At 34.3% G+C, this 17,485-nt stretch overlaps 1 protein-coding gene across 1 annotated transcript in view; it reads left to right on the top strand.

The window, feature by feature from the left end:
* RASA2 (RAS p21 protein activator 2) overlaps positions 1–15,604 on the top strand; it is a 48,758-nt gene extending 33,154 nt beyond the window's left edge. Inside the window, exons 11-24 of the mRNA XM_082054928.1 lie at positions 1,058–1,206; positions 2,460–2,574; positions 3,017–3,091; positions 3,809–3,932; positions 5,318–5,424; positions 6,708–6,794; positions 6,876–6,953; positions 7,407–7,480; positions 8,714–8,820; positions 9,093–9,175; positions 10,034–10,242; positions 11,447–11,550; positions 12,144–12,333; positions 13,183–15,604. Coding sequence (XP_081911054.1) covers positions 1,058–1,206; positions 2,460–2,574; positions 3,017–3,091; positions 3,809–3,932; positions 5,318–5,424; positions 6,708–6,794; positions 6,876–6,953; positions 7,407–7,480; positions 8,714–8,820; positions 9,093–9,175; positions 10,034–10,242; positions 11,447–11,550; positions 12,144–12,333; positions 13,183–13,213 — 1,533 coding nt within the window. The 3' untranslated portion in view covers positions 13,214–15,604. The remainder of the gene's footprint in view (positions 1–1,057; positions 1,207–2,459; positions 2,575–3,016; positions 3,092–3,808; positions 3,933–5,317; positions 5,425–6,707; positions 6,795–6,875; positions 6,954–7,406; positions 7,481–8,713; positions 8,821–9,092; positions 9,176–10,033; positions 10,243–11,446; positions 11,551–12,143; positions 12,334–13,182) is intronic.
* Positions 15,605–17,485: the final 1,881 nt, after the last annotated feature.

The following is a 17,485-nucleotide window of genomic DNA, read 5'->3' as shown; positions in this document are numbered from 1 at the left end:
CTTTTTCTTTGCACGAATTACTTCCATCACAATGAGATGAGCAGCTTGCAGAGCATCTACTTTGGCTCTAAACTACCAAGATTTTCTTCCTATCTTAGAAGAACCAGCAAAGACAGTGAAATAACCTGTGCTGTATGACTGGAAGAGATAAAATACTTTCTTCTTGCTGGTTTCCCACTGGCTGCTGTTGCCCCCCTGGATTTAATGTTTTTCTGGGGACACTGATCCATTATTTGTACTGAAGGGGCAGATAATCACCTTCACCAAAAATGGTCTGCTTCAGAGTTGATTTTTAATTCCTCTTCTGAATTGCTTCTGTCTTCCCCAGTATGTTAATCAGTGTGACAGAACTTCTCACGTGGACATAGTGACAAAGACGAAGTGTGGTAGATAATTAGCACAACATTGAAACCAGGATCAAATTATAGTAACCAAGCTTTATATTCCTAGGCCTTTTATAGCCTTTTTTCACTTAATTGTTGGTGAAATATTGGCAGAGGGGAATAAAGGTAAAGAGGAAGCAGATCATGACTAAAAGGTTTGCTAGCCTGTATTCAAATACTGCTTCACTGGAATTCAGGGAGAGCTGAGTATGTAGGTAGCAACAGTCAGCAGCTGTCTTTTTACTTAAGTGAAATAATTTGATCAGTATTTGTATGGAAGTTCCCAACTGTAGAACAGCGACAGAGTCTTTACAAGTGCAAGAACTGTATTTTAATGTACTCTGATCATAGTTTTATAAGTCCTATAAAGATATATAACATAGTAAAGCAATTGCTTACTGCCTCTTACTTGGATTTGTGGCAAAGCCATACTCTGGCGCTTTAGAGAGAATGAGAAGGGTGAGGAGATGCTCAATTTCATTCTTAAATGTCAAGTGTAGCGTAGATAATACTAGTTTTCAGTTAAGTATTTCTGTAGGAAGGAAACTTTTAATTGCCATGTTGAAACACTGTTAAGAAGCTATGTCTATAGTCATTTTAGATTTGATCTGTACTTTGCCAAATACACGAAGAACAGTTAACTACTTCACTTATGATTTCATACTCTTTCACAGCCAATTTCTGCATCTGCTGCCTACATACTGAGTGAAGTTTGTCGAGACAAGTATGATGCTGTTCTGCCTCTTGTGCGGTTGTTGCTACACCACCATAAGCTCGTTCCATTTGTTGCTGCAGTGGCAGAACTAGATCTAAAGGACACTCAGTATGTATTTCATGTTTTATGATGTCATACCTTTTAGAATTATTCTTAAAGTTTCAAAGGGCTTCATGATACAACCTTGCTAATTAACCATGTTGTATTTCTTTCTCGCATTATGTAATACTGGTTAAATACATACGTATTTTAATGCTAGTTTATTGAAGCCGGGAGTCAGAGTTAATGATTGTGTGATTTTCGTGGAGCTAGTATACGGCTAAACATAAGGTGGCAGTCCAGAGTTGTGTCTAAGAGCATATGGTTTTATTTCAAAATGTCACAATTTAGCCATTCTTCAAATTTTACTGGTCATTAGGTTGGTACTTAACGTTTTAAAAATTGCTCAGAATCTTATCCTGTTTCCTTTGGTATGTGACTTAAATGTGGGGTAGTACGCTTCTTCTGCAAAGATGTAAGGACCTGTCCTGCATTCCTTGAAAGTAGCAAGCACAGGAGTGTTTCCAAGCAGCAGTGCACGGCCTATGAATTTGCAGCTCTGTGGTTAGGAGAGAAATGAAGTGGACCTGAGTAGTGGCCACTGAGGTGCCGAGTCATGTCCTGTGGAGATCTGGAAGGGATTTTGTCACCACAGGACGGTTCATTTCCACATTTAAATAAAGTGAGACAGTTTAACTGTAGAAAGAGGTGACTCCCAGGAAGTTATTTTCTGAACTGCATTTTAGTACACACATTCTTTTCCATTATAATTGAACTGTAACAGAGATTAAACTAAACCTCTCAGACCAGAGAGATTTATTTAGCACAGCTGACTCTGTTTTCTTCAACAGCCGTAATGAATAAAAAGTGTAACCTTAGATTGAAGATGTTTTGGTTAAAGTGTCTGAGTTTATCAGTGTAGTGTAGCAGTATGCTGTTTATTGTAGCTCTAAGACTTTTTTCAACAGGAGTACTGAAGAATTGTATATCAGTGAGGTACAAGTCTTCATTATTTTTGACATTTCTTCAATTGTTCTTTCTCACATTCAGCAGTGGATTATAACTTCCTTTGTCTAAAATTTCTTAGGCTTTTCCTTATGGTTTTATTTATGTTCTTGGTTTTGGTAGTAGCTGTAATAATATTGTTGTGTATTCCCTTTTGTTTCTGAGTGCCACTGCAAGCTGGATATCTAGATTCTGAAATTCCTGACTGAAATATATGAAACAAATATTTAAAAAAAAATAGTAAGAGAAAGTATTAATCAGATTTTGTAACTGACCTTGTTGTTTTTATCCTGTTGAAATAAATTACTTTCTTACAGAGAAGCAAACACAGTCTTCAGAGGCAACACATTAGCAACGCGGTGTGTAGATGAAATGATGAAAATAGTGGGGAAGCACTACCTAAAGGTTACTTTGAAACCTGTTATTGATGAGGTAGGTTATCCTAGTGAATTTTTTTTCAGGACACTTAGCCCCCCTGGGGTATCCTGTCTCTTTGACAAGCATTCTGCTTACAGCTCCATATGTGGTAGTAATCACTCAGGTCGGGGAATGCTAGAGGAAAATTAAATTGAGTAATAATTGGTTACGTTTAGTGGGAGGAGCTGCTTTTTATTAATTATGTTCCAGATGCTTTAAAACAGTCAATGACAGTTTCTTCAGCCTCTAACACCTTGCAGAATTTACCCACAAAATGCTTTATATAACTGATCCACATAAAAAGGCACCCACAAAAGTGAGGATGATTATTGAATGCTATTATGGATAGTTAGAACCTATTTAGAGTTTCATCCCTAAATGTAGCAAATAATCTGCTTTTAAATTGGTGCATTTCCATGCCCTCTGTCTGAAAAAACGAACTGTGTGTTTGTTTCAGATATGTGAGTCTCCTAAACCCTGTGAAATAGATCCCATCAAATTAAGAGAAGGGGATAACGTAGAAATCAATATGGTGAGTTCCCGAATTTGTTTTTTCTAATGTCAATTTTCTCAAAATCTGATAGAAAACACTATAAAAAGCAGCTCTGTGTAATGGAAAATGAGTAACTTACTATAGCAGTGCAATTCTCTGATTCTAGAGCAAAAAACAGAAAGGTTGTGTTTTTTTATCCCTGTTTATGAAAACAAAAAAGGAAAAGTCCAATGGAAAATGGGAGGGGGAGGAAGAAACTGAACAGAGATGAGTCTTCCTTACCAGTTTGTTGGGTGTTGTGGTTCCTGATGTTCTGTAGTCAGCATCTAGGTGATGAGGTATCTAATTAGGACGACTTGAACACTTTTCATTGAAGTTCTGCTTGCCATCTGCCTGTTACCAGAGGATGACATTTAAGGCAATAATTGCTGCAACAAACTAAATTGATATTCAGTGGGTGTGCATGGGAAGTGCTTCTTCCTTGGAACATGTCGTTATCAAGTTGCAAGAATAGGTTTTGATAGATAGTTGTATGTTGCCAGACACTCCTTATATACTTCAGTGTAAGTGAATATAATTAAACTATCTTTTAACACTAGTAAGCCATTTTTAAAAATATGCATTGTACTAAAATACCTAATTGAATAGTCAGGCAGGGTTTTGAAAAGAACTGTAGTGTTATGTTTTTGTTCAGGAAAAAAACATAAAAATGCAAAAGATAATGGTCTGAAAAAATACCTTTTTTCATAATTGCAGGAAAATCTACGCTATTATGTAGACAAAGTATTCCGTGAAATTGTGCGGTCAAGTATAAGTTGTCCTACCCTAATGTGTGATGTTTTTTATTCTTTGAGGCATCTGGCTGCCAAAAGGTTTCCAAGTAAGTGTTCCCTAAAAACTTTTGAAAATTGTGTTTGGAGTGAAATATGTAACTTACGTAGCTTATGGGGACTATTAAAATTCTTGCCTTGTCCAAAGCTGTGCCCTGAACTTCTTACCTTGACAATCAGGCATTTGTTTTTTCTGTCAGTCTGTAACTTACAATAAAGCCTTGTGGTCAATCAGCAAGAGTTTTGTATTTTCTGATATGAAAATGTAGCTAGCCAGAAACATTGCAATACAGCAGCAAATAAGAACTCACCAACAAAAGTATAATAGAAGAAAAGCACAAAGTAATACAAGAAGTGGTTTACTTGAAAGAGACATAAAATTTGGAAGAGCTGATCTCTTCATTGCTTCTAAGGAAGCAAGATGTAAACTTGAAAATAAATTCGGTATGTGCACCTTAACTACATGAAGTGCAACTGTGTTAATAATGACTAGTACATTCAGAACTTCTATGAAGATAGCTTTACCAGAACCATAGATTTACTACTTACAGGTAGTTTTGGAGAGGATGGAAAATGTAAAATATTTAATGCATTTGTAATGTGGCCAGTATTAGAATTGTTTTATTCTTTCAGTATGGTTTTAATATAGCAATAGTGTGGTGGGCCTGAAATACCCTTATCCTTCAGTCAATTAAAATCTGAACTGTCATATAATAAGCTACAAATGAAGAACGTACTTCTCATAATCTGGAGCCTTTCTCTGATTCACTTTTGTCACTGGAAGTGATGCCATAAATTCCTCAAGTTAAGCCAGTCCTTTTGCAGTAGCCAACTTCCCCCACAGATCACACTGAAATGGTCAGTGGAGTAAGAATGTGATCCCACTATATTTCCTAGTGTAAAGGTGTAAATGATATTACATGAGAAAATCCTCATTTACAGCATCAAAACCACTATGGTTTTATGATGGATCTCAGAATTTGAGTTAAAAGTTGTTCATATGAGTTGACTGAATTTGTTGTGCAGCATTAATGTATTTGAATTGATCTGTTTTGGGCTTTATGGGTGAATAAACCCAACAGCCTTAGTCTTAAAAGGCAACTCCTACAGTATTTTCTCTCTGGGTTTAACGTGCATACAGCTGTACTTAATTAACTCTGTATGTAGATGCTTGCGATAATCTCATCATTCCTAGTAGTGGAGCTGATAAGCCAGTTTTATAGAACAGAACTTCTTTTCAGAGAAATAAACCCTCCATTATAAGTAGAACATCTCTTACCATGGTCACCTTTCTCATTTCATGTACCATTTCTATTCTGTTTTAAAATATAAATGTCTCTTCTGATGTTATCTTCATAAGGATTTTTATGTTGACTGTCTTCATTATTTCCTGTTAAGTTTAGTGCATGTTACATTTCATGGTTTTTCTCTGCAGATGACCCTCATGTACAGTATTCTGCAGTGAGCAGCTTTGTGTTTCTTCGTTTCTTTGCTGTAGCCGTAGTCTCACCTCATACTTTTCATTTACGACCTCACCATCCAGTAAGTTTTGTGAAGCTTTGTTCTGTTTTATTCATAACTGTTGGATCTGTTTATCTGGGAAAGCATAAGTTACTTCAGTGGGTCTGTAACTGGGAAAACAAGCTTATTGAATGTCTCTAGCTTGAGTTTTCAAGCTAGAGGAATTAAGACATTTGCAGTTCTTGAAGCGTTAAATTTTTCAGTCTTTATGAAGTGTTTTCAAATGATGCAGAAGAGCTATTGATATTAAAGATGCTGTGCCTTTTTTGGGAATGTGCTGCTTTGTTAGAACAGCAGCATGACTGAGGGTTCTTTAAGGCATATGTCTAAACTGCGTTGGTTACTTTCAGTGTGGAAGTTAAATATCCAGATGTCACTTTAAAACCACAAATGGAAATCTATTTTTTAGAGTTATCCAATAATTAGTCCACGTATCTATTCTGGACTCAACTAGTTGCAGTGGGTTGCCAAATCTTCCATTTTCAGTTTTCAAATTGTCAGGTAGATATGAATTTAAAAAACAAAAACCCAAACACAAAAACACACCATGACCAAATAAACTTAAAAGATAGGAATATGGAGATAAGACAAAAATATTGTATTGTTTTCACATAAAATACAGAATAGATATGAAATCTGCTGCTCTAGAAGTCATCTTTATTAGTTTATTTTATCTAATTAAGTGTGTTGTGCTCTTGAAAGAAAAAAATCAACATATTCTGATTCATTCATTTGACATTATCCAGTTTATGAAGCAAAAAGTTTACAGGATTTTATTGCTCGAGGGTTAAACATTTTAAAGGAAACAGCAAGGCCCCTTTCTGTGGGTGTTTATAATCCTGTACTGAAATGCAAGCAGTGAGATAGCAAATATATTGGTCAAAAGCCTTAAAGGCCAAGTTTCAAGTTTGCTTCGTATTATGAAAATTTCTGCCATTTGTCCAGCAATTGTTCGTTATGTTTAGCGTTAAGTTTTGAATAGTTCAGAAGTATTAGATGTGTAGTAAGAGTTACAAGGTTTAAGATGATTTGTAGGTAAAAATATTTTTCCAAGTACTACATTAAATTCTAGTGGTAGTGAGTAAAATACTGAACATGCTGCAGCATCTTCTAAAGTATACATATTCACAAAGCACAAGTGCTGATAGAGGACAATATTTTGCATATGCTTCTTCTCTTTGGGATAAGAAGAAAAGGAATGAACATATGTCACATTTACTACATTGTGTAATATTTTCATTTTTAAATCAAAGTTTTACTTGGAATTGTGAAAAAATGTGACTTCTGAATTTTGTTTATTTCAGGATGCTCAGACTTCTAGAACATTAACTCTTATATCAAAGGCCATCCAGACTTTGGGGAGTTGGGGAAGTTTGACCAAAAGCAAACTTGTAAGACTACTAAAATTCTTTCTTATTTCATAGATAATGTTCTTTAAAAGTTTATTTATGTCAATATACCTTTTCTTTCAGTCAAGTTTCAAGGAGACGTTTATGTGCGAGTTTTTCAAAACATTTCAAGAAGAAAAATTTACTGAATCTGTGAAAAAGGTATCTTTCAACTAGATTTTTTTTTTTAATCGTTGATGTATCTGATCAGTCTGAATTGTTAGAAGGCTGTGTTACTGGTCAATTTTCTACTAGAGAGAAAAAGAGCAATTGTGGTCCACTTCAGACTATTTTTTTTTTAAAGTCCACTACAGTTAAATACACAAGATTTATACATGGTGGACTAAGCTAACTGAGTTTGAAAAAAAAGTATAATTTTTTTTTTAATCAGACTTTATTAGATCTGCTGTTTAGGAAATTATTTAAAAAACCTTGTGTGGCCTACAGGCATCCTTTGTTACATTGTTCCAAGTCCCTGCAATATATTTTTGTTTCATCTGTTGCATAACGTGTTTGTTCTGTTACGGGAGAAACTGTGCATATATATTTTCAAAATAGCTTTTGGTTGTTCTTTGTTTCCGAATAGTGTATATTCCCTGTGTATTTTTCCTTAAGTTCTTAGATGATGTTTCCTCTACTGAAAGTAAAGAGCCCAGTGGCCTGAGTGAGCCAGTGCATCTAAAAGAAGGGTAAATACATCTTGAATCTATATAGTGCAAAACAGAATTGATTTTACTTTTTCTTCATTCATGCCAATGTCAGATTAATGCTCATGAAAATGTTTTATATACTGTAGAAATCATTATGTTAGTAATTTGTGATAATTCTTTGTTAGTTTGCAGAATTAGTTTAAACCAACAGCTGTGAAATTTCGTAACTCATCTTTTAAATACTTCAGAAAAAAGCTTTAAAGCAGCTTAAAACCTATTAAAGCCTGTCTGCATTCCTGTTGCAATTCAGTGTGTGCTCTGTGATTGTTTATTCAGGATCGTGAAGTGTATTTTAAAAAGAGCATGTTAATTTAATTTATAAATACTTTGCATGTGGTTTAAGCACAAGCAACTAAATGTTCTGCCTTTAATGTAGGAGAAAAATTTACCCTGTAATTGGAATACTTACCAGTAAATGATAGAACGCTTTTATAAAAGTTAAGGTACAAATCACTCCAAGAGACGAACTTTCTTTTTCGTGTTGATCAAGAATAGCTGATGAATTAATTAAAAAACATTTATGGGGGAAAAAAAAATTGTATTTATCCAAGAAGCAGATTCATAGCAAGTAAAGATTCTTCTTTGAAACAATGGTCCGAAGTTCAAACAAGGAAGAAGGGTACCTCTGATTGAGATACTAAAGAAAGGACACAATTGTGGTGGATCAACATTTAGTTATAACAATTGGGAAGCTAATCCGTATTATAAATGCATGGCTGTTGCTCAAAAAAAAAGGTTGCTAATGAGTGTACTTAAAGTTTGTGTCCAACCATGCTATTGAGTCCTGTTCAGTGTCATTCCATTTATATTCAGTTTCTGATCAAGATATGGCCAAGTACATTCACATGTAGGAAGTGGCAGGAAAGAGAGAATCTTGCAGTTAGATATACGTTACTTGCTTTTAGGAAAATGTGGAGTTCTAGATGTGAATATAAGTACCTACTCCAAATTTACTGCTACAAACAAAAGTCTGGATTGCATATTTTTTGAACTCCTTTCCTGTTTATGGAACCCTGGATTCACCATATTGGGAGGTAGTCTTGAGGATCTCTTTTGAACAACCAGTAGATTTTTGTTGTTGTTGTTTTTCTCTACAATTAAATATTTTTTACTGTTGCTGCATGATGAACAATTATGTGTTGTCTCCAGAAATGGTTATGAAAGCTCTTCAGAAGACTAATGGTTGCATTTCATTTCATTCTGTCTTTACAGAGAAATGTACAAAAGAGCTCAGGGAAGGACTCGGATCGGTAAAAAGAATTTCAAGAAGCGGTGGTTCTGTCTAACAAGTAGAGAACTCACCTACCACAAACAGCAAGGTAAATTATGTTCATTTTGCAATTATTTTTTCTCAATATTTACTAAGTATTTGCATCTGATTTATTCTTTTTAAAATGCATAATTTTCTTTACCTAAAGTACATATGTTGTTTTAGTTACCTGATTACCAAATGCTTCTGTCTATGATTCATGCACATTTTCTCAGTAAGAAAAATGCACGTTTTGAAAACTTAACCTACAGAATCAGTGCACTGAGGTTATAAATTGGTTCTTTTTAAAATGCTTCACTCATCTGTTTGCAATTTTTACAGATAAAGAACCTATTTTCACTATTCCAATCAAAAACATCCTTGCAGTAGAAAAACTGGATGAGAACTCCTTCAACAAGAAAAATGTGAGTCAAAAGATAGTTTATATGTAATTATCGATGTGTTCTTTAAATATAAAATGGTAATTAGCTTATAGAGTTACTGAAACCCTATTACTAAACACCTCAGAAAAAATCTTTTTTGGGTCAGGAATAAAAAGCTGTATGCAGTATTTCCAAGTACTCTGAATGTGGAACTTAACCTGGAGATTTGGATCTGTGCACCTTTTCTGTCTGATTCTATGACTTCAGCCCCCCTTTCCAAATTTCTGGAATGAAGGTTAAAACTACTGTGACCTTATTACGAAGCACTTTTATATAAGGTGTTAGTAGTATGTATTATGTTATGTTCTACTAGAAAAGTAGTATTACCCAATTTGTATTTGCCCCCTTTGAGAACTTCCTACGCTACCTTCGTCAGCCAAGACAGTTGTCTGTGCTCATGGCCTCATTCATAACACATGAGTATTTCTATGGTTATTTTAATCCAAAATTCTGAGGCAGTGATAAAAGAAGGGCTATTACTTAGGCTGAGGATTGCTAAAGGAGAGACTTCTGGGGGTCTTCTGTTACTATTGGGAAACAAAGATGAGATCACACTTAAACGTGAATGAAAAGTACAGAAAATGCATCGTGTTCTGATTCTTTTTTGGATGAAGAAACAATGTAGGCAGAACACAGGGAGCTTTTTTTTTTCCTCCTAAATAGGGCTATGTAGTAAAACGAAAGAGGTGAAAGGTCTTCCTTTTTCCCTTGTTGCACTTTCTGTCTTAATTTGGTTTTGTTGAATTGGCTGAGCTTTGAACTCTTATTTTGATGTATTCAAAGTTGCTCAATAACTGGAGTTTTTCTCCTGAGCAGAATAACGTTGTGTTCCTTCTACAGATGTTTCAAGTACTACATGGAGAAAAGCCGCTCTACATCCAGGCAAATAACTGTGTAGAAGCTAGTGAGTGGATAGAAGCTCTTTGCCGAGTAACGAGATGCAACCAGAAGAGGCTTAGTTTTTACCACCCTTCTGCTTTTCTGAATGGGAGCTGGCTTTGCTGCAAGGCTACGATAGAGAACACGGTGGGCTGTGCTCGTTGTACTGCGTAAGTTGCTTCTCAAATGAAAATACATATGTTTTGTTGGACAAATAATATCTATGATTTGCTCTTGAACTTGATAATCTGAAGGCAAGGCTTTGCTGTCTGCTTCAGCAAGTTGTGCTACTAAAACATGCCCTACTAATAAGACCTGACTTGAATGGATTTTACCAAGTCTGTTACTTCGTCAGCCACCATGTGAAGTGAAGGTAATCAGTCTGGTCTGTAAATTGTAACTACTGAATGGTTAATTTATTTCCACACAGCATAACAGATTTAAAAGTTCAAGTTAATTTAGATGCCAAGTTGAATGCAGAAACGTGGCACGCCTAGGTCACCTATATGAAATAATTTAAATACCTTGCTGCAGAGGGCTCAGCCTGCAAGTCTGTCTCTCGCTAATGACATTGTCTTGGTTTATACAGTTGCTTTTTGATTCTAACCTCATGTATTTTAAAACACAGCGTACTAGGAAAATCAGCTAAATAATCTTAGATGTAGATTCTGACAAATCATTTGTTTTTTGTAGGCATGTCAGGAAAACAAATAACATCTTATAATGCATTAATGCCTTTTTTAAATTGCTGATTTCTGCGAATGATGTTTCTGGTCTTTTTAATTTTTTTTTTCCTTAACTGGGTGCATTGCATAAATTACAGACTAAAGATCTCAGTCCTCTAAAATTCAGTATAAGTCTTACAAGATAGCTTTGTGAAAATATATATAATAGTTTTTCTGTGTTATTCAGTTCATTCTTACATTAGGTTTGTCAACAGATTCCCATTACTAAATAACTTTGGGTTGGTTTTGTCTTTCTGGGTTTTTTTTAACTCTTCTGGTTTAGGAATGTATCTTGTCCTCTTCTTGTTATAAGTATGGTAGATTTTGACATTTTAAAAGAGGTTTTTAACTGACATTTAAGAACAATTAACCTTACTTTGATTTTTTTTGAAATATTTTTCTCTTGACATACTGAATACTAAATTCTGTTGGAAAAAGTGATTTTTAGGATCGCTGTATTCATTGCTCTCAAAACTGTGTATGCGTGTTTCTACAGAACACATGCTATTTTGTGTAGAGATTGTGAAGCTGTTTGTAAGCAATAGACATATTGAAAGGCTAAGTATATTAAAACAGTCGGGTTTTACTTACTTTCAAACCTTTCAAGAATGACTTATATTGACCACCCGTCTATTTTTTGACCTTTTAGAGATGTTCCTGCTGATACTCAAATTGAGATTGATGGAGACAGAGAGACAGAAAGAATTTACTCACTTTTCACTATCAACATGTCTAAACTACAGAAGTTGGAAGGTACTTAAATAATAATTCAGAAGAAATACACTGATATTATTCAGGTCTAATCCTTTAGGCCCATTACATCAATTTGATGTCTTAAGAATTTACCTTAAAGTAATAAGAGACACAGATTATTTTTTTGTTGTCTTAGTCCTCTGGTGTCAGACATTCTTGAGTCGTTTCTTGACAGCAGACATCAGGTATGCATGTTGTTCTAATTGAATTTGCATATATGGAATATCTTAACAGTCTAAACAGAGAGACTGCAGCTATAGCTGGTTGCTCTTCTGTCTTTGCTCTCCCTTTCCTGACTATGGAGTAAATTCTGTTGAGCATGGTCGAGTTGCAGGAATGCATTAGGCTTCTGTTACTGTGACCAGCAGAGAGCCACATGCTCAAGGTGCTGAACGCAACCAGCAGAGAATAAGCCACAGATCTGTAAATACATCCAGTTGATACTGTGTCTCCTGCTTTTGTCTTCATCCATTTTATGTATCACCTAGAGTAACTTTACGTTTCAGAATTTCAAAATCACTGTTTACGTAAGAGTTAGATCTGTTTGTTAATTATTGAAATTCTAATTGGGATAATTGTGGTAACTTTTGTAGAGGCTTGTGGAAGTATAGCAGTCTATCAAGGTCCACGGAAAGAACCAGATGATTATTCTAACTTCACCATTGAAGATTCTGTAGCAACTTTTCATACACTTAAACAGATAATAGATACAGTAGAAAAGCTGAATGAATGGCATGAAAAATATCAAATGAAGAGATCATCTAGTGCTAAATATGGCAGTGAGTAAGTATCTTGCACACTTTTGACATACATGAATGTATGAAAAAAATAAATCGCAGAACAAGGCCAGGCTTGTTGAGGTACAGTTAGTTAAACTAAAGGTAGATTTAGGCAATGCAGAGACGTGGAGAAAATCAGGTACATAATTTGTAGTAATGCAGTTTTTTACCAGTTGTTAAAAGAAGTTCCTCTGGTATAGCATTAATCTGTGTTCCTGCTGAGATTCCCGTAATCGGGTGCAACAACTCTGTCGTTTCCTTGCAACTTAACTTCTGAAGCACACACCAGATTTATCACTGTCTGCCGACCTTCTGATTATTTTTTTTCCAAAATTTCTAATTTCAGTTAAGAAGTAATTAAAATATCAAGTTATATAAAACAGTAAAAATTACTCTGCAGAAACATATATTTTATGCAGTGTTTTTAGTGTGTGTAATTTGCTTACAATGCTCAATGATAGATACTACTTCTGGCGAAGTTAAAAAAAAAAAAAAAATCTGTCCTTTAAAGTACATTGGTGTTCCAGAACAGGTTCTTTTTGTTCTCTTCAATCCTGGCTGATACCTATGGAACACCACTAGCAAGTTTTCTGATTTCTTTTTTGCATCAGGAAGTCTTGATTGACCAGAAAAAAAAGGATGTCCAACCTCCAATTTGGTTTGCCTAGTTTAGTATTTGAACCGAGTTGTTAAGAGAAATTGACTTCAATTTAGAGGTTTTCCACAAATCGTGGAGTTTCACAAGTAGTGGTAGAAATTATGCAGAAAATAGGTTTGCTTAAAAAAATAAAATTGTATGATGAGAACTAGAAAGGAAGTGTTAACCTTAAAAATATTTACTTTTTTTTTCCAGAGAAAATCCGATTGTTGGAAAGGTTTCCTAACCGAAGCAAACAGGCACACTTGGATGGAAAGAGAAACTGGAAATGTTCTTGAGTGTTTGTTTTTGGTTTTGTTTGTTTTCTTTTTAAAAATCCATTATATGCATTTTTACAAAGTATTTAAGAATGAACACAAAAGCTAGTTGCGTTGACAATCTATTTAATATTTAATAGCAAAATATTTACTTGGAAATCTGGTCTTAAGGTTTATTCTCATTTTGCTGAAGAACCTGAAGTTCCAGGTTCTTGAGGTAACAGGTGTGAATAAATCTAAATGTCGTTTTGCCATTGTTGTCTTATTGGAAGAACTTTCTAAACAAATAAGCTTTTTTTCATAGAAAAAAGTCCACATGGCATTTGGTTGGATGACATCTCTCAATGCATACACTGCAAACATGAGTTTACCATGAGTGCCTGCCCTGCTGATAATGGATCTTGAAATAGAAATCCCAAGATACTATGACATGGAAATGATCTGAAGCTTCACACTCAATTCATTTGACTTTTTTTCTTGTATTAGGTGTTGTCAGGACTTGATTTATCTACACCTGAAGTCTTACAAAATCATGCAGTATGCTGCAAATAATCTGGACAGCAGATACCAGTGTTAGTTATGTTTTTACTGAAGAAGAAATCAGGGAACTTGTGTTGTGCCTCTTGTTTACATTTGGTGTGAGTAATATATGGAGTGACATGACATTAGACCACTATGTATTTTCTTTAGGATGTTTTTAAGGTACGTATTTTTTCTTAATCTAAAAAGAAGTGCAGGGTAGCAACATTCTTTTTAAATAAGTTTGCCTACAGATAGAAAAATTTAAATGTGAACAGGTTGTGGTTAAGTACTGATCAATTTATATCATCCAATGTATGATTTTTTTCTTGTTATTTTTTAATAAAAAGTAATGGCTAGGTCCAGCTCACTTTTTGACTAGAAATCTAATAAATAATTTCTATTATAATCACTCAAAGCACTTTAGATATCTGGACTATCCCAGATTATTTTTAGATACTTTGTAGTATCTGCTTGTTATGATCAGTTGAATGATCAACATTGTTTTGTCTTTAAGCAATGCTTCAGTGAATATTTTTGTATCTTTAGTTATATGGATTCATATTTGCCAATTAACTCAATTTTAAACTGGCATTCTTGACTTTAATTTTTGCTCATTTCATCTGAGAAGTTAGGTTTATACTGAAAGAACATATATGTATATAACCAAGAAGAAGCAAAGGTATTACTGTGGTAACTTTGCTTCATCAGTATTAAATACAATGGTACTCCTTGGAATATTATTGTTAATAATAACTGTATGCGGTACTTTTATTTTTGGAGCATTTGCTGTGGGATCTTTTGTTGTTGTTATATTGGGTGTGTTTTGGGGTTTGATTTTTTTTGTTTGTTTGTTTTTGTTTTGTTTTTGTTTTTTTTTTTACAATCATGATTTGGCCAAATTAATTAGGAATGTAAATTAAAAATAGAACAGAAATCCATAATGCTTGAAACAGCTATTTAAATTACTATACATTTATGATGCTGTTGTAGGGAGGCTTTCTGTAATAGAAGCAAGTTGGCAAGACAGGATTGAAATCTCTTTTTGAATGGATGAAAGTTGTTAGAGTAGCTATTTGGTTTAATACCAGACAAACTATTTCAGAGTATCTGGGATTCAGTACTAGCATCTGCAGCATTGCAATCACTTAATCACCTCAACTGTGTTTTGCCTTTTCCTTTTTTACACATTTGATGTATTCGAAGGGACTTCTATCTGCCAACAGTTGAAATGGGGGGGAGGAGAAGGGAATAATGCCAAGAAATGTGTTTTGCCGAGGTAACGTGGGTCAGATTAATTGCCATTAATTAAAAGCTGCCATTAAACAAAGTTGAATGTGGTTGAGTGTCCAAGTTAGGTTTTGCTGTATATGGATTAACCCTGTGGCAAACTATCTGTTCCTAGGAAGCCATTTTCTGTTGTTTTCAAAGTCAAATTTATGAAAACTTAAATTGTATACTCTTGCAAAGTTTTTAAAAATATGCACTTTTTTGCTTTGGTACAGAAACATCTAGGAAAAAACAAAGGCCATTGAATATTTATGACCATTACGATTCCTTATTTTATAACATCTTAAAATGCAATAGATGTTCTAGAATTTAATTAGGTACAAGTAGGATGATTAATAATAAAAGTTGCCTTCATTTTGATTAGTCTAGAAAGATGATGTTATTCAGTACTTAGTTCTGTTAGGATTGTAAATTATCTTTACTTTTAACTTGTATTATGATTATGTATTGTTGAATGTATTTTTATTTAAATTTTATTTTCTTATCAGGACATTAAAATGTTTTGTAACATTGCTTGAGAGTAACTCACAAATAAATTACACCAAACTTGAGATATGCTATGTGTTTGTTGTGAGATGTGACTTTTAAAAATGTTAGCATTTGTATGAAGACCAAATTAATGGGAGTTAACATACAAGAGCTGGATATAAAGAGATAAGTCTAGTTGACAGGAGAAAACAAACCACAAAAGTAAGTTGAGGGCTCTTGCGTAGTCATCTGCAGCATTGTTACAGTCTAACTAAGATTGGTGTTTGGAGAGAGAAGTGATAGTTAATAATTTAGCATAACAACACGCACAGAAGCCTTAGTAATTTGACAGTTTTTAAAATGTTTGCAACAACTAGTCTGATGTATTGAAGAATATTTCGTACTGTGTTATTTGTGTCATACAACTAATATTTTTCCTTGCTTACTGATTTGTCTTTCATTACCTGTCCTGTGTACCAGTATCAGCTGGTATATAATATGTCAGACCTATTTTAAATATATTGCATGTGGAAAAGATAATATTTTCTCAATCTTCTTTCTTTTTTATGTAATCTGTGCACTTTTTCTGCCACCTGCTGTCCCCTTCTGTGCTCGCGAGCATTTTTAGTGAGATAATTTTGTACAAGCATGTTTTAATGTCTTGAGATCTTTTATTTCTTTGTACAGACAGCTGACCTGTTGTCCTTTATTGCTGGTATGGAAGCTCCTATTAGCAGTTACAGTGCAAACCTTCCAGCCATTTTGGAATTAATTTTGATGAATTCTGAGGTAAGCTGTCTTAATGCCCAAACTGACATTTGTTTTGGTCACATTTGTAGAGATCAGAAAGCAGAGGAATTTAAAGATAAAATTTGATGTATGGAGGCATTTTTTCCTGCGGTCATTAAAAAAGCTGCAGTAAGAATTCTGTGATGTTTATAGCAGAGTGATCTATTCTTTTCACTGGTAATATGCTGCCTTCCCTAACCGTTCAGTTACGCTGAGTTTTCTCTAAACCGTGACATAAAGAGGGCATTCCTATTTAAGATCTGCAGGCTCTGCACGTATCATAGTTTCAGACTAGGCTGGCCATCGTAGATGTGTCAGACCTCTGTGGCTAGAGGATTCCTTGAAATCAGTGTGCTAGTTTCTCACACAGTTGGATACATCTTTGTCCCACATCATACATGTAGGTAACTATAGTGAGAAACTGTATATAGACTACAGACAGTTGAGTTATATATATTTATCTTCATATAGTCTACCTGTAGACTATATGTAGTAAATAGGATAATACATGGAAAATTATGTTATTTTTAATTTCTGCTCATTTATATGTATTTTGAAGTAGAAGTTTGCAACATGTGATAAGGACTAATTCAGTATTGCCTTTAAAAGAGCATCCATATGGAATAAAAATTAGGCCAATAAGCAACAGCTCCTAGAAAAAGTTACGAACAACTTCCAGTAGAATGGACAAATGCATACAATTTAATTTACTTAAGGTTCTTAGAAGTAGTTACAGAAGCATATTTAAGGTTTATATGATTTATGCAAATTAAATAAACCAGAAATCCTGTAGTAGCAGTAAGTGTTACTGTGTTCAGCTGTGATGAGACTGCTGCTGGAATTCTTTGTTCCTGAGATTCAGCACTTTAGGCAGCTGTTTAAAAAAAAAAAAAATAAAAATCCAGAGTTTGAGGGTAGAGCTGTAAGAACTGGGAATATAGACTAATTTAGCTAAATTACTTAGTTTAAAAAGTCACTTCATGTACCTAGGTCAGGGACAAAAAATTTATAATCAGTTGCTCAACCATCAGAATGGGATTTAAAAAGATCCAGTGGCTGCAGTGTCCAGGAACTATATGTGGTTTGTAAAAATGTTTTTGTAAAAAATAAAAGCAATTAGACAAACTTGCTGAACTGCATTTAAAATATTATTTACATTAATTAAAGTTTATGGA

This window comes from Streptopelia decaocto (genome assembly GCF_964273445.1).
Source record: "Streptopelia decaocto genome assembly, chromosome: 6".
Lineage (NCBI taxonomy): Eukaryota > Metazoa > Chordata > Aves > Columbiformes > Columbidae > Streptopelia > Streptopelia decaocto.
This window is presented reverse-complemented; position numbering and strand designations above follow the sequence as displayed.